This window comes from Furipterus horrens, unplaced genomic scaffold, assembly GCF_987537825.1.
Source record: "Furipterus horrens unplaced genomic scaffold, mFurHor1.1.pri manual_scaffold_1, whole genome shotgun sequence".
Lineage (NCBI taxonomy): Eukaryota > Metazoa > Chordata > Mammalia > Chiroptera > Furipteridae > Furipterus > Furipterus horrens.
This window is the reverse complement of record NW_028327171.1, coordinates 35,539,154-35,557,521: the sequence shown is the minus strand read 5'-3', so window position 1 is coordinate 35,557,521 and position 18,368 is coordinate 35,539,154. Positions and strand designations below refer to the sequence as shown.

Here is an 18,368-nt window from a genome sequence, read left to right as displayed (position 1 = left end):
AACATATCAGTGGGCCAGAGACAGCTTGGAAGAGCACTGACCGAGAAGGCAGGGAAAGGGAGAAACAGGAGACAGTATGTGAGTGTGTGGGTGGGTGTGAAGGAAAGGGGCAGAGGAGACAGAGACAGAGGAAGATGGAGAAGGGAGAAAGAGACAGGAGGTAGAGAGACACTGAGGAAGAGAAAAGGCTATCACTGAACCGAAAGGAGGTGACGCTAAGGAGGAGGAACGTAACAGTACAGAAGGTCAAAGAGTATGCATGATTTGTGAACCTGAAAATTGGTCAGTTTCAGCATTCTGTAGTACAATAAAAGGTTTTTTTAAAGGGATAAACTTTATCTTTTTGCAGAGAGTTAGACATCTTTCATTTGGAAAAATATTTTTGAAATATTATGTTTCTGTAAGAAATTTATTCTGCATAATCTATCTTTAATATTATTTTAAGTATATTTTATTGATTATGTTGTTACAGTAGTTCCAATTTTTTTCCCCTTTGCTCCCCTCTGCCAGTACCCCCCTTCCCTCCAGCAATCCCACCCCCCTTAGTTCATGTCCATGAGTAATGCATATAAGTTCTTTGGCTTCATCCTTTCCTATATTATTCTTAACTTCCCCCTGTCTATTTTGTACCAATCAATTATGCTTCTTAATCCCTGCACTGCACCATATTCCCATTTCTCCCCCTCCCCCATCCCAGTTGATAACCTTCCAAATGATCCCCATACCTATGATTCTGTTCCTATTCTGGTTTGCTTAGTTGGATTTTGTTTTTATTTTTTAGATTCAGTTGTTGATAATTGTGAGTTTGTTGTCATTTTAGTGTTCATAGTTTTGATGTTCTTTTTCTTAAGTAAGTCCCTTTGACATTTCATATAATAATGTCTTGGTGATGATGAACTCCTTTGGCATTACCTTGTCTGGGAAGCACTTCATCTGCCCTTCCGTTGTAAATGATAGCTTTGCTAGATAGAGTAGTCCTGGTTATAGGTTGCCTTTCATCACATTGAATACTGCTTGCCAGCCCCTTCCTGCCTGCAAAGTGTCCTCTAAGAAATCAGCTGATAGTCCTATAGGCACCCCCTGTAGGCAACTCTCTGCCTCTCTTTTGCTGCCCCCAGGACTCTGTCTTTATCTTTCACCTTTGGCATCTCAATCATGATACGTCCTGGTGTGATCCCTTTTGGGTCCAGCTTGCCCGGGACCCTCTGTGTTTCCCAGATTGGTATGTCCATCTCCTTCACAAAATTTGTGAAGTTTTCCTCATTTTTAAAAATTCCTGCTTCTTCATTCTGCACTGGTTGAGTGGTCTTTTTTTCTTCCTTATGTTCCAAATAATTTATTTGAACCCCAGTTTCCTTCCCTTCACCATTGATTTTGTGTGAATTTTCCTTTGTTTCACTTAACATAGCCTTCAATTCTTCTCTTATGCATTTGCCATACTCAAGCATATCTGTGAAGCCTGTGAGCATCTTAATCACCAGTGTTTTGAACTCTGCATCTATTAGGTTGTCTATCTCCTCATCTGTTAGGTTGGCTATCTCCTTGTCACTTAGTTCTCCTACTGGAACCTTGATCCACTCCCCCTTTTGAGCCGTACTTCTCTGTCTCCTCATTCTGACAGGCTCCTGTGGGGTTTTTTTTGCCTCCGTGTCCCAGGTAGAGCTGTCGCTCTTGTTATGTTGTAAAGGGTGGAGCCTTAGGGATTTGTCAGTACAGGGTTACCTATTTCACCATGTTGTGGCACTGTATGTGGGGAAGGGGTCCGTGAGGGATCAATGCCACCTGCCCAGCACTTGCCCCTTTTCCAGGCACCTCTCCCACTTCCACACCAGACTGGCACCCCTCTAGCTGCTGCCCTGGCCACCGTTTCCAGAGTAGGTGGGTCTGTGGATGTTCTAGGACCATGGAGGCCCTTTAAACTAGTGGACTCTGCTGAGAGACTGGTAGTTTCTGCCTCTGCCTCAACCCCCACTGGTCTGCATAGTCAGAAGCAATGAGGCTTGATTTTCCCCAGTGCTGGGACTTTGAGCTACTCGGTCTGGTGAGGAACTGGGAATGCTTCCCAGGTGTCCCTCCTGACTTTTTAAAACATGTAATTGCGCTTTCTGCTGGCCTGCCACTGCTGCCACTGCTGCTGCCACCACACCGCATCCTCTCTGCCCCATCTCCGCCCCTCCTACCTGTCTGGATGAGTATTTCTTCTTTATATCTTTGTTTGCTGGACTTCTATGCAGTTTGATTTTCTGGAACTTCTGGTTGACTCTAGTTTTGATGTAGTTGTATTCCTTCTTAGTTGTGGAGGGAGACGCGACATGTCTGTCTACGCCTCCATCTTGGCCGGAAGTTTTAAAATTATTTTTTAAAGCATCTGCTTCCCTCATAGTAAAAATTCAGAATTGCATCATACCTGCAAATTGACTTTTTAATAAAACATTTGGTCATAGTCATCTAAATTTCGTCTTCAATTGTGGTAAATTGTAAAGGAATCCATTAAAGAATGTATTTGTCCAAAGTTACCTTCTGACATGATATGAGCAAAGAAGACATTTTTAATCAATTCAACTTTTCCTATCAAAGGACAATATAATCTGGTTAACTTTCATATCCTTCAGAGGCACAGGGTTTTTCGGATGTAGGTAGAGGCTTATGAGCATAAAACTGAGAACAATTAGCACTTAAATTAATGTTACAAGAGATTTAACATCTGGTAAGTGTTTCTTCATTTTGGGTCATATACCACCTGCTAAGCTAAATGTTCACACAATTGCAATTCACTCTGCATACAAATGGAATAAGAATGATACTTCAAAAATATTTTTTCTAAATTTAGCAGAATGTATGTAGGGACCTCTCACATTCTAAAACTGGAAGTTAATAATAAACACTCAGACTTCTGGCTGAGATGGAGACTTAGACATACATGCTCGGTCTCCCTCTACAACTAGAAAGGAATACAACTACCTCAAAACAAAAGATAACCAGAAATTCCAGAAAATAAAAGTACATGGAAGCTCAACGTATGAAGTTATAAACCAGCAGTGCTTGTCCGGACAGGTAGGAGGGGCAAAATTGAAACTGGAACGGAAAGGTTGGGTGGCGCTGTTTGTGGTAGCAACAGGGATAGCAGCAGGAGGAGCAATCCCAGCTGCAGTTGAGTCCTGGCAGCTCACGACCCCAACGCTGGGAAAGACAGCCTCCCCATTGCCTGGGACGGAGAGGCCCAGAGGGCGGGGGGATGGATCCCAGTCTCCCAGTGGAGAATAATGGCAGGAATCCATCTTGGACCACTGCCCCCACATAAAGCACCACAACGCAGCAAAAAAGGTTGCGGACCACTGCCAGTTGCTGGGTAGTGATGAGTACACGGTGCTCTGCCCCCCACAGCCTGCTCAGGAAGCAGAGAAAAACACAAATCTGTCAAAATGAAGCAGACAATGATTGAAATCCCAGTGACGCAGCTCACCAGGCAGCAGGTGAAGAACCTGTCAGACGAACAAATAGGAAACCTTTCAGAAGCTCATTTCAGAGCTATAGTTATAAGGTGGCTTACAGAATTAACGAAAGATTTGGAACAAGACAGGGAAGGAATGAAAGTCACTCATACTGAAACAAACAAAAACACATACAAGACAAGTGGTGAGGAAATAAAATCCAGAGATCAAATCAACAAGTTGGAACATAGGGAAGGAACAAACAGTCAACCAGCGCAGAAAGAGGAAACAAAAAGTGAGGAATATGAGGAGAGGATCAGAAACCTCTGGGACAGCTATAAGAGACCAAACATTCAGATTATAGGATTGCCAGAGGGCAAAGAAGAAGAACTAGAAATTGAAAAATTATGTGAAAAAATAATGAAGCAGAACTTCCAGAACTTGGGGAAGGAAATAGACTTACAGATCCAGGAAGTACAGAGAGTTCCAGAAAAACTGGACCCAGGGCGAACCACTCCAAGACACATTATAATCAAATTGTCAAAAATTAAAGATAAAGAGAGAATCTTAAAAGCAGCAAGAGAGAAGAAAAGAATCATGTACAAACGGGTCCCGAGTAGACTATCAGCTGACTTCTCAAGGGAGACCCTGCAGGCAAGAAGAGACTGGCAAGAAATATTCAAAGTAATGAAAATCAAAAACCTATAGCCACGAATACTCTATCCAGCGAAACTGTCATTCAGAATAGAAGGGGCAGAGAAAGTGCTTCCAGGACAAAATAAAACTGAAGGAGTTCATTAGGTCCAAACCACTATTATGAGACGTTAAAGGGACTGGTTTAAAAGGAGGATCAAAACTATGAACATTAAAATGAAAACTGCATCACAAGAACCAACAACAGAAGCTAGGGAATCAAAACAAAGGCAACAAGAGTGGAAAAAGAACTATAGGTATGGGGAACATACTGGGGGGAAGTCAGCAGGGAGGGGGAAGAAGGAGAGGGAGAGAGATGGTACAGGAATTAAGAAGCACAGTAGGAGGGAATGGAATAGACAGGAAGAGGTTGAGAAGAACTATATGCACAACTAATGGACATGGACTAAAATGGGGGGACAGCTGGAGGGAGGGGAGCCACAGGGTGGAGGAGAGCAGAGGGAAGGGAAATTGGGACAACTGTAACATCAAAATCAATAAAACATTTAATAATAATAATAATAAACACTCATAGGATGAAACATATGTCGGCAGCCGTCCGTCTCGAGAGACGATGGTGTAGCTTCTTAAGAGTCTATCTGCACCGCACCGCCGAGAATGGCTGTGCAGTCCGACTCGGGAGTGACACGGTATCTGTCTCCTCCTGTGTTGAATCAACATCTTGCGATGACGCTGGAGTGTCCTCTCCAGTGAAGCTGAAGCTACAGAGCCTGGGCAGGGTGATATGGAGGGTCTGCTGTTGCCCATGCAGCAGACCCCCCCTCTCTTCGCAGCTGAAGGGTCCAAGGGAAAGACGGAGTCAATACAGCTTGGCTTCAGGTGCGCCGCAGGAGTTGCCGGTGTTGACTACAACGTCAAACCGCCTTAGGGACTCCGGCTCCGGATTTTCTGTCAGGGTTTACTCCCTTAGCCTTTCCCCTGAAGAGGTATGCCGCAAGGCAGCAGAGGTTTTTTGGAGTCAGAGTTTTCCTTCTCTGATGTGCCCTGACTGGAAGATCGAACCAGCGACACTTAGCTCGCAGGCCGACGCTCAATCCACTGGGCCAAAACATATAGGGTCAAAATAAACAGAAAATACTTCTATATTTGCAAGTATATTTCATAATAAATTAGCTATAATGCTAACATTAGTTTCACTTGTCAGTTTAATCATTGCCACTATTAGTATTGGTCTCCCCTTTATCCACCAAATATTTATGAGCAAAAAGATGCCAGCCTCTCAAAGTCTTTATGTTATTTCTATAATAGAGCTCTCAAGCATCTGGATGCTTCTGGCAACAGAGATGCACCAGAAAATGCCAAGTCTCAAGATGTTTCCTGCAACCTACTACGAACACCACTTTATGCACTATAATACATCCTAATCTATTCTGAACTGCTAGACTCTGGGACCTCCAAGGTCACTTCTGAGTAAACCTAGAAGTCTTGGAGGTGTCTTGTCTGAACTGAATTCCTTTCTGGTACTAAAGGGAAACTTTAGGCTATCTGAGATCCAGAGACTTCTGTGTCAACAAGCTAGATATACTCTGGGAAGACAGGATATCCATAACACCTATCCACACCTATTCAAGGATCCTCTGGGCTTTCAGAGTTACACAGGAAGCCAAGGACCTCCCCACAAGACAACCCCAGACTTCAACAGCATGGCCAGGAGATCCTGTGGCCTTCTAAGTTAGGGAGCAAAACCAGATGAAAGAGCACACTGTAACCAGGGAATAGCTCTACATTTATTGGCCTTCACTATTGGGCTTCTCAGTAAAATTTAGTCTGAACAAAGGGTTCTACAGCTAAAGAAGGGTGGGTAGGGAGGGAGAATAGAAACACATGGTTTACTGTGTCTGGTTTTTTTTTAAAGAAATATAGCAGATATAGAGTGAAGTCTCTTATTTGAACCATTACCATTTGAGTTCCGATTTGACATTAAAAATTGACCTTTAACTAAATTATAATTTAAGGATATTTGGAATTTCATATTTTCCCCTTTCTGGCAGTGGTAAGTAGGGAGGGCTTAGTAACCTCTGTGTTCATTATCCTTCACTTGACAAGTCTTTTACAATAAACCAAAGCCTTATTACTCAGAATGGAAATGAATTAAGTAAATCTGTGTTCCAAGACCCCATTGCTGACATTTATCCCTGTCCAAAAAGTAATCCAGAGCCCAGTAAGCCAAAAGCAGGGTGCAGTAGTCAGGTCTGTATTTCTGGGGTGGGACTGCTCAGGTAGGAATCCTGCTTTGTCCACTTATTCGCTGTGATCTTAGGCAAGTCAGTTCCTATCTGTGTACCTCAACTCCTTCTTTGTAAAATGGGGACAGTGTCGCTAATTTTGTAAAGTTTTCAGGGAAACTGAAAAAGACAATGCACACAAAATACTTAGAACAAGAGAAGGTAAAGTAAGTACTCAGTAAATATTAGCTTTTATGATCATTAAAAGCTGAGTTTATTTGAGAACCATTTTCATGACACTTGAATTATTGCCAAGTCTAATTACAGAAGTTCATACATTTATCATTCCAACTTTCCTTCTACAACTAAGCAGGATGGTAACTAAATTACTTAGCCTTATATTTTAATTCTCACTTGCTAATTTCTCTTTTTTCTTTTATATTACATTTGTTCCTTATATTTCAAATTATGAAGAGAAAACTCATATTCTCTCAAAAAGAATAACAAAGAAAAATATTAAGGCTGCAAGCTAGTCCTAAATTTTCTATTTTGAATGTGAGAAGAAGGACCATTTCTATGCCTTGTGTATGTTTATATTTTCAGAAAAATATAAAATATAAATAATTAAATACATTTTTGATATATCAGCTATTTGACATTTTGATACATATAGTTACTTTATGTCTTTAATATTAATTTTTTTTTCCAAGTACAACTTCTGAAATCTAGGAGAAAATACCCTGAAAACAATAAGAATACAACAAAGTCTCTAGTTTTTTCTCTGTTGTATTTCAGATCTTCAAGGACTCCATGTTTTGCCTCAGACAGTTGACTGGTCATCTTTTCCTCCCCAACAATACCTCTTGACTCTTGGATTCAAAACCAAAGAAGATGGGAAATTTTTAGAAAAAGTATCAAGTAGGAAGCTGCCAACATTTATAGGTAAATCACCTGGACTTATTACCTTTCAGTACTATTATAAGGCAAGAATTGCACATTATTCAATCTTATTCACCATAAGGCCTACCATATAGTAGGTCATGGGAGCCCAAATATGCTTGTTGTGTTATAATTAACCCCTTCCATTCTTCTCTATGTGTTAGTTAGTTAACAATATATGGAGTTCTGGTTCCAGGAAAGCTTCCCCTAAGACAAAACACAGTTCTAGAGTACTTATCATCCTCACTCAACCATCTCACCCCCTACACTACAGCCATCTCACCCCCTATACTACATCCAATGTCTATTCAGGGCATGTAAAGAATAAAAATTTTATCATCATCAGTTAGCAAATGTGGAAGACAATTATGCAACAAAACTATTTTGTGAAAGAAAACAACCTTAAATCACTTGAATGATCTACTCTTCTATTTTTACCTGTTCCACTTTTTTCTTCTGTAATTAACCAAGAGCTTAGATCTCCTGAAGAGTATTGTAAGTAAATGGTGTTCAGTAATTCTAGCTGAAACTTAAAAAAAAAGAAAAAGAAAATATTCACAGGGGGTTGAAGTCAAACTTGTGGACTGAATGCATGACCAGGCTGAATTTATTCCTTCGGCTCTACCCACTTAATTAAGGATTTGTGTTTTGTATGGCACCATCTTCTGAGGCTTATCTCAATATTAAGCTACATTCAAAGTCCTTAGGATCAGCACACTTGAATAATACCTGGGAGGAACAAGACAAGAATCAGACACATTTACGACAACATTTTTTCACAACTCAGGAGAAACATGCTCTGCAGAGAGAGGTGAATTGTTGTAGGCTGTCTCTTAGATCTCTCAATCAGGAAACACAGCAAATGCACAAATGACAGCCCCTGAAGGGCACTGCTCCTCTGCCTTTCTCCATTGTCATGCAGGTGGTCTAGGGATGGGACTGCTTTCTATAATACTAAATATTTCATATCTATTAACATTGAGATATATCTGTTTATAGCTCACTAAAGAAAGCATTTTGAAATGGAAGTCTGGAAAAAATAGTGTAAAAGTTTATTGTTACAATTTTTAGAACATAAAACTCCCTTCAGTCTGCTTACCAAAGAAGACACAGTGAGACAGATGGAGACCATGGGGAAGCAAATCTTGCCAATATTGGATTTTATTAGAAGCACCCAACTGAATGTAGGTATATGAGTGTTTTATATTTGTTCAATGTACAAATATTAAACAATTCTAGAATTATGGAAAATTTGTGATGCAAATATTGCAAGTATTGAAAGATTTTAGAAACTTTCACAGTAAATCTCATTTGCAAAACCAAACTTTAGCTAATGATTTTATTCCTTTTATATTTAAAAATATTTTAAATGCTATGCTTTGCATTTTCAAGCATTTATTAGGTAGTGCCTTTTTAAAGAGCCTTTTCTTGTGCCTTCCTGATATCTAATTTAAGGTTGCAGTGAATTTCTCATTTCAATTCAATAACAAAATTTTAGCAAACACAATGTTTTTCCTATATCATATATTGGACTATTGCATATAAGCATCTTGTTACTAACACAAGAATTCAGCTAGCACTGCTACACCACATTGATAGACTCAGTGCTATTCTAAATATTGCCCATTGTTCTTTGTATACCCTTAATGTACATTATCTAATCCCTTTCTCTGATCCAAGAAAAATATGTCCTTTCTGCTTTGCAGTCTTAAAAAGCCCAAAATAAGCCCTGAATTATGCTGTACTATTTTACAAAATACAAGCTATAAAGGGAACTTATTAACAAGCTATCAAGTCTGCAGGTTTCTTTTTTTTTAATACAATAGTTCTCCCCCTCCCCCACCCAGCCACCATTCACTTTCCACAGTTTCAGTTACCTCAGGTAAACCGTGATCAGAAAATATTAAGTGGAACATTCTGGAAACAAACAATTCATAAGTTTTAAATTGCGCACCATTCTGAGTACCTCACTTTCTCTCATCACATAAGCATTGTAACATCTCACATCATTACAGGAAGGTGAGTGCAGGACAATAAGATATTTTGAGAGAGAGACCACATTTACATAATTTTTATTAAAATACATTGTTATAATTGTTCTACTTTATTATTAGTTATTTTTACTAATCTCTTACTGTGCCTAATTCACAAGTTGAACTTTATCATAGGTATATATGTATAGGGGAAAAACTAGTTTATATAAGGTTCAATACTATCTATGCAGTTTCAGGCACCCACTGTGGGTCTTGGAACATATCTTCCTGAGGATAAGGGGAGACTACTATATTTTTTTAAAGACCTGCAAACTGGAAATTTTAAATAATCTTCTTTTTGTGACTTTTGTATTACATCATTGATTTGATGTTCTTGCCAACAGTTTAGAAAAGCTATGAAATCTCTAAATATTTACACACACACACCCCTCAGCAACCTCTCCATCCTAATTAGAGACCCACACACATCATTATTGCCATCATCGGGCTCTTGCAAGCAATCGAAGTTTGTTAACAAGACCAGTCACCATGTAGCATTATCTCACGTTGTCCAGCCTAGGAGACCCAGTGAGCTGAACACTGTGGAGGGGATCTGTCTGTGCCTGATCATCTGTTGCCAGCTCACATCTTACAGTGCATTATAAATGCTGGATGGGCCTATCTAAGCATTATGCACTTTTTAAATGTTCTTAACTCATTTTCTTCTCACCTTTAGAAAGACATTCTAGCAATTTGGAAATACATACATAGACATGTATTTTTATGTGTCTATAATGAGAATTTTTAAATCATATAGTAATTAAGATTTTTAGCATCTCATTAATAACTCAATCTTCTTTAAAATAAGTCATTGCCATGTTGCTAGCTGCAAGGAATTTCTACCTTCCTGTGTTTGCTTCTATGAGAAATGATAGTTTTTGAAAGATTATCTCAAAAAGCTCTAATAGAATTTAAACGAGTGATCCCAAAAGTACCCAGGGACCACAAGGATATCCTTATCAGCATCTAGGTTTTTTATTATATGGCCAACCACTACTTCATAAAGCAGGACTGAATAAAATTGGCTGCAAAGGTAACCTAGCTTAATGAAGCCAGTAATGAGTTGGTGAGTAGAAATTATTCCTACATGGTGTCATTAACTGTGACCCAAGCAGCCCTCCACAGTGTCTTTAACATCCCCTGAGGTCTGTTTTTTTCCTGTCAGATATCAAGTACCACCCACTCAAATGCTTAGGCATTACATTCTCCTTATTAGCTGTTACCCTAGTCTGTGACACCTGTGGATGAAGATTTTTGTCCAAGGCTGTGCTCTGGCTGTGTAATCCTAGAGCAAGTCACTTAATCTCTGAGCTATTTTTTCTCATTTATAGAATAAGCTGATACCTATCAGGCCCACCGCACAGAGCTGTTGTGAAATCAAAAGTACATAATCTATGTTTAAGAAACTTTGTAAAGTGTTATAAACTTTAGAAGTTATAATTATTTGTATTGGCTTTGGTTTGCTTTGACAAAAGGACTATTTCATAGACCTTTCTTTTGCTGTGTATAAACTGCATACTTTGAAATTACAAATTCTTCTAAAATTAAGATTGTGCAAGTGTCCTGTGGATTTCCATTTTTTTCTTACATTGTGATATGCTCAGTGTCACAAAGTTTAGACACCTTTTTGCTTTGTGAGATAAAGGCAGGATTAGAGCTATCATCTCCAGCCCTGGAGTAGATCTGCTGCCCACAGCAGGGCTCCCCGGGGAACATGAATTTTCACCTCTTGCCATGAGGAGGTAGACACAGTTGGTAAAGGAAACAAAGGACATTCTAAAATAAGGGAGGTTTCCATGTCTCAGACAATGATTCTCCTTACACACTGACACCAGTTTCCTTATGTTTGTAGATTCCTTCGTTAGGCACACAACATATGGCCAAACCAGAATGATTCTGATATTTTAAGGATTATACTCAAATATTCTACTCCTACCTACCTAGCTGGTGGCTTTTAATCCCACTGACCATTAACACCAGTCAACCAGTAACTCTGCCTTAATGGTATGTTTCCTTCTTGAGATCTTTGCCCTAATTATTTTACATGTTATCATATTCAGTTGTGGTTTTTCCTTCCTTAACTTTATTGGCTGCTGTCAGTTTCAAACCTTATGCAATGTGCTTCCTGGGCTGAATGTTAAAGAGTTAAAATAATAAAATCTCTTGCCGTGCATGAAGTCTCCTTCACAGGCTAACTTGCCAAAAAAAAAAAAAAAAAGACAACTAACCATAATTTTAATACCTCATTAATTTTAATTTCCTCCAACTGAAGCATTAAAAATGTTTACATATGCACATTTGAAGTGAAGAATAATATGTGTTTCCTAGCCCCTTTTTTTTCAATTAATGTTTCTTTAGGTTGTGTCAAGTGGAAATGCAGTCCAAATGCTTGGGCTGTGCTTTTCAGCACTATTATGTACAGTGCCACTTATTTGCCAAACATTTATCCATGCCAGCTATTAAATCTAGGCAATTCTGACTAAAGCCTTCATTTAAACTTGCTATTTGCTTAACCTTCATTGTACCTGTGTGAGATTTTAGCTTAGTCATCGCCACTTCATTACACTCTCCCCAGCAGCAAAGGAGCTCTGTGATCACTCCAGAAATCTCATTGGAAAGGCTGCTTCCCTTAAGGTTTAGCCCTTGCTAGCATTAGATGTTTAAGGTAATTCCTTCATTTTCCATCATTTCCTTTATTTTCTTAAAGCAACAGCATGAAAACATTCCTACTGTCATTATCTTAATTTTTTTATTTCTTTTCACTTCATCTCTCAAAGACTCCTATCTTGTATTGGTAAAATATTCATCTGCAGTTTCCTGATAACCAAAACTGCACTTGTCTTGGGATGAAGGGAGGATAAGTGACTATTAGCAGCCAACTATATTCTTTTCCCAGCATTTTATTTGTGTGGAGCACTGCCTGTCTTGTTATGCACCCAACAATCAAGCTAACAAAGCACCTTGCCTTCCTTATTTTTATTCTTCTAATGTTTGGGAAAATTACACTGATAGATTATGTTCCCATGCAGGCTGTAGTTGTTTCTGCTCTTTGGAGTTGAGTCACTACACCATTTTCCTGCAACTAGCCCCAGTGTTCATATTTTTAAAAAGACAAAGAATGTAATTTTTCTTCTGAAAGAAAGAAAACTTCCTCCTGCAACTTGCTTTCTTCTATTTGGCAGAATCCCACTGTGTAGCTAGCTACACACTTAAACTAAATGGGTAGGCTAGCTATTTCGTCAGTTCAGAGAAGGGACCCCAAATGCACAGTTTACAATCATTGCTCCTATTGGTTTATAGATTTTTAGATAAGTGATTAATCTGAAAGAACATATCAGCAGGGATAGAGGGACATTGGTCGAATGGATAGGCGTTAGGGAGAAATACAGTAAATAAGAAGCTGTGCACTCAACCTTCTTTTATTAACAAGAGTCCAGAAAAGTACCAACTTCTAGAAGTTGTTGTCAATTAAAATTTGAGTATGACATTTAGAAAGAACTAATTTCTAATGTCAAGATGAAATTCAGGTGCTCTCTAGTAATGCTAGTTTTTAATATTTTTTCTGTTTGGGTGATATATTTTAAGGAAGAAAAATTATGTATGCCTCCTCTCATTTCTGGGGGCAAATGAGGGGGTACCCAAAAAACAGAATTATCTCCTGGAGGTTGGGCCCCTTATAGTATAGGCTTCCTCTGCTAGGTGAGTGTTCCAGGAACCCATCTGTATCAGTGCACCAGCTGGCGTTGTTGTGAGAGGCTATGTTCAGCTTGAGTGAATTTTTTTGGAAGACTCTTTCACCGTGTTTGTCCATTTTATAATGGGTGATTCAGGAGTGCACCAGCCCACACCACGCTGTGTTCAGCAGTTTTTGCCAAAAAACAGCATAACCACTCCCCCATGCCCCACCCTCTCTATTCACCCACTCTCACTCCGAGCGGCTTTTTTTTTTGGTTTCACAGATGAAAAAAATGTCCTCATAAGGAAACATATTGCTGATGTGGAAAAGGTGACACAAAAAATGGCAGAAGCATTAAAAGACATCAAAATTGATGGGTTCAGAAATTGTTTTAGGCTGTGGAAAGGACGTTTAAATAGGTATATTGCATTAAATGGAGAGTACTTTGAAGGTGACTGAAATTTAAACATGGAAGAGTAAATACACAGTTTTTTATAAATAAATTCTGTGTTTTGGGGGTCCCCTCTTGTATGTACAAACTACAATAGTTCTTGCTCAGATACTAAGCTTTAAGATAGTGGTTTTTTCTTCACCTTCTGTTTAAGACATATGAATTTGAGGGGGGGGTACCTAGCTAAAATATGTATATAGAGAGACGTATATCAACATTATGATTCGGTGAGTAAGGCCCAGGACTCTACCTACCTAACGAACAAGCCTAGTAATTCTGGTGCAGATGGTCCAAGAGGAACCCCCTATCATAAAGGTATGCTGGTTCTCCAGCCTTCCTCTTCTGAGCACCAGGATGTGGATGCAATTGCAAAATTAAGTCTTCCTGTGACTTCCAATTGCTCATCACCCTCCACACAGTAGAAACTCAAGGATTTTCTTTTAACCCTTTATAGGGCTCTTTATGTCAGAAATCCTTTTTCTAAATATAAATATAGGAATTTTAATATAAACTTTACTTTTATCATGCATTGCAATTTATATTAAACTTTTTAGAGAAGGTGATGCCTCCTCTTTTATGGCTGGCAATAGCAAACACATAAGTGTGCAACCTTATTGTAAAATACCCCATTTTGAGAAAGGCCAAAGTACCAATAGATTTGTGGGGGTTTGTGGTACTTATGAATGTGGACAATAGTCTATTTTGAGATTGATCATGTCAGTTGCTGGGATGGCCCTAGGAGTCAAAAAGAGGAGCCATAGTCTGAGGCCATACAAGAAGAACTAAAGATAAAAACAGAGCTGAAGTTTGATGTAAGCCACAAGGGTAAACAGAATTCAACATGCATACCATTTTCCAGGATTCAACTTGCATAAAAATATTCTTTTATATAAACAAAGTAGTGGGCAACTCTTAGCTCTTATGATACCTCAGTATCATAGATAAAGTTTCCCCAGTCTAAACAGACAGAGCTTCTTGGGATCACCCCTGGGAAGGTGGAGCACGGGTTCAATTTCAGTCCCGTCTTCTTCCTTCAGCACAACTTTCTCATGCAGGGCCACCCACAAACCAGTCCTGCAAAGTGTTCCCTGTTATATACATTCATCAATTTGAAGGACGGGTACAGGTAATTCTCTAAGTGACAGAAGGAAACATTTGTTTGTACTAGATGTAAATATATCACAGGATATTAACAAACCCTGACTTCAATCCCCTCTATTTCTGTGGTTTTGTTCTAAAACATTTTCTTTTACTGGGAGACTAGGGAAGTTTTCCTGCATGCTCAGGTGTGATGGAGAAGCTGCAATACGCCAGCTTCCTCAGCCAGCTACATAGAGTGAAGGAGCAGTCCCAAGTGATAATGCAAGCCATGGCGGAGTTAGCCACCATTCCCTACCTACAGGACATCAGTCAACAGGAGGCGGAATTGGTAAGTCTGCTTTTCTTCGTTTAAGGCTTTCACATGCCCTGAGTCAACAGAAAAAGTGACGTGGTCTAAAACAAAGTTGTCGTAATAAATATAATCTGAGGGCAAACTCCACTAGTTTTATATTAATGAAGAAACTGGAAAATGTACAAAGGTAGGTGTGTCTTTTTTTATTTGCTCACGTTGACTAGCTTCCATTTTTTTTAATAGCAAGAATTATATGATAAGGAAAAATGTGGAAAAGGTCTGATCACTTGTATAGTGTGTCAGGCTTTTTTATTTTACATAAACTTAAATTTTAATAAATTGCTTCTTAAAGTCCAAGGTATGTTAACATATGATTCTCTTCTATGGAAAACTGAGAGTACAAAAGAGTAATTGCTGGATAGAAAACCAACCCTACAAAATAATCTTTAGAGGTGTTGGCAGTGCTGATACACACACACACTAGTACATTTAGACAGGATAATTATTTTATTTGAGGGAAAAATGTGGTTAGTCAAATGGCTGTATTTTTAAACTAAATTGGATACTTGACTCAGAAAACAGAAAGGCAGTCAAAAACTAGTTGAAGGAATACCTCAAATAATCTTCAAACAGATTTATATATTTAACCATAATTAATAATAGAAACGATAGCACCTTGTTTGAAAAACAATTAGTAAACACTTCGCTGGTCATTTGAGGAAAGGTGAAATGTACTCTATATGGAGATCTTAATGTTTTATAGAGAAGGGTTCTTTACTTTATGGCTTTAATGAAGGTAGCTAAAACTATTTATAAACTTGAATTGAATTCACATAGCAAGAATGGGAACAGCCCAAACTGATCACCTATAATTTTCAGATAACTAAAAGAATCCTCCCTCTCTGAGTTTTTAAAGTCATAACAAATTAATCAAGAAATGAACTACCAACCTACATAATGTGCATCTGAACCAGAAAAAGTGTGTTAAATAAATACTTACATTCAAAGTGTGCATGTAAAATAGTCTGACTACCCAAATAAGAAATCTATGCTTACTAAAAATTAAACCTATAGGGGGAAGGGGAGGAAGTCTATTAATCAAGGAATTACTAAGTAAAAACTGGCAGTAATACTTTCACACCCTTTACGGCTGTGTGCAGCAGAACGCCTCCTAAAAGGCTGTGTTTATCCTACCAGTCATAGGGCGTTCAGGAGTGCAGTAAGTATGGAGCTTTCAAAGTGTATATTACAGCCAATTTTAGATGATTAATGCCCCTCGGAGATCAGAGGAAGCAAAGAAAATGTTAATTTAAGAAGCTGGCACAATGTTGATCCTGTCTTCCTGAAAAGCGCATGCAAGATTTAAATGAAAAATACAGGGGAGTTTTCTGCACTTTAGTCTTCTTAACCACATGTGTGCAGCTTCATTTTTCTGAAAGTACTTACATTTCAAAATATACACAAACAGTGGCAAACTAGCATTATTGGCATCCCTTACTAACACGTTAGTGCAATATTCCACTATCTCAAAAACTCTTGTAAGACAGGATTTAATGGGATATTTTCATAATTTATATGCCTACTAGAAAAAAAATTTTCTAATGTATAAAAATGTATGTGTGCAGGCCCAATATTTAAAAATCATATATCTTGCATGATTTCATCACCATAAATAATAGATTTTACTTTTCAACTTGAAAGCATGGGTTTATCTAGACAATAAATCTTGGTAGTGCTTTTGGTGGTGCCGTCTAAACAGGGACTGCTCGATAGGAGAGTTCTGAGTGACTCTGCTCTGCCCTTCTGCTACGACTCTGCCATAGCTAAAGCTCAGAAAGGTTCTCTGAGGGTGCACACTGTTTGAAGCCACAGTGAACTGAACCAGCATGTGTTCTTTTTTTAGAGAACTTTCTTTTTTTAGCTCTGTCACATGGCTTCACTGTGGCTTCACCGCTTTGCAGCTACACATGCAGTATGCGTATAGGACTGTTTTCAATTGGAGTATGGCAGCTTGGGAAAAGGGTGGAATTTTGAAAACTTGCCTTTGAATGAAACCTAAAAAGACAACATGGTTATTTTGAAGTTTTAGAGAAGAAAAGAATAGTAAAAATAATTTAAGTGAGCCAGATCCTTCCGGAAGCAATAAAACAGCACAATCTTAGAATTGTCCTCTGGTGAGCTTTTGCATGATGCCTAAAATTATGATACATTAGCCTCAGGAGCAAATACTAAAACGTGTCCATGTACTGCATGCCATTTCCTGAGAGAATTAACTACCGCCTTCATGCTTTACAACCCAAATCTGTTTTTACAAAGCATCAACACTTACTACATTAAAACCTATATGTTTCCTACAAATTTTCAAGAAGAATCTTTTCATTGTTTCAATATTTTATATCTGCAATAATACTCAGTAATGACTGAAGCAAAGATGAGGTAGCAATGTTCATTGCCAGAAAGATGAGTAATAAAATCATCAGCGTACAAATGATTTTTTAATTAGGTTTTAATCTGTGTGTTTAGAGAAGTTATTTCTGTGTGAATGCCACACTGATAATTTTTATCTTGGTGCCACAGCTGCAGTCACTAATGGCAGATGCTATGGACATCCTTGAAGGAAGAAGAAATGATAAAGAACGTGTGTGGAATAAAATCCAAAAGGTAAAACTTCCAGCTGAATGAAAAAGATATATTCTTCTCAAAGAAAATGTCCATCTTGGGTCATATGTGTTTAGAAGATAAAAAGAAAGTTCTTCAGGCTGCTTTATTATTTGTTTTCTTTTTAAAGTAAATGCAGTTCTCTCTCTGAAGGTGTAACTGAAACCATGGGTTTTTTAACCTGTTCCCTCAGATCTGCTTCTTTCTCAGCAGACTGTAGTCATATGCTTTTATGGGTCTTCCTATCATGCTCATTTCCATATTCTATTTTTATTATCAGCTTCTTCGTTATTGATTATTCTAGTTTTTTAAAAACCCTTCCACAGCATTTTAGTTTACTTCTCAACCCTTTCCCCCATTTTTTGTCACTGAAGAAAAAATGGCTACATTTCAATAAAATACAAAGAACATAGCACATTGATGTTTTATGGAGAGGAGTAACATGCTGTTTGTTAGAAGCAGAGGAACATTTCTTTATTGGCTACTGGAGTTTAAATAGAGCGACTGCCAAGATACACCCAGACCCCTATACTCGGAGGACGTATGTAATACCACAAGGCCCTCCAATAACATAGGAGTGAATGATAGTGATTCTCCATTTCAGCTAAAGATACAACTTCTGATGCATCTATTCCCCACTCAGTCTCCTCCAATCACTGTAAGAACCCAGAGAGGACTGGTGTCAGGAGATGTGAGAGGAGTAAGCCAAAGAAGCCTTCACTTTCAGAGGTAGTGGTCAGCCAGCCATTAGGCATTCCAGTGCATCTGAGGAAATGTCTTCTGAGATCATACAGAGGCCCTATGATAACTGTATAAAACAGAAAGCAACTGAACTCAACAAATATTTGTTGAATATTTACCATGCAAGGGAAAACAGTAGTTATCAAAGATATTGTGCTGGACAAGAC

The 18,368-nt window shown here is 38.5% G+C and overlaps 1 protein-coding gene across 1 annotated transcript in view; it reads left to right on the top strand.

Annotated features, from left to right (window-relative positions):
* Positions 1-18,368, top strand: part of SPATA16 (spermatogenesis associated 16) — a 203,725-nt gene that overhangs the window by 161,428 nt on the left and 23,929 nt on the right. The window contains 4 exon segments of the mRNA XM_090285969.1: positions 7,106-7,252; positions 8,321-8,433; positions 14,674-14,838; positions 17,380-17,463. Coding sequence (XP_090142095.1) covers positions 7,106-7,252; positions 8,321-8,433; positions 14,674-14,838; positions 17,380-17,463 — 509 coding nt within the window.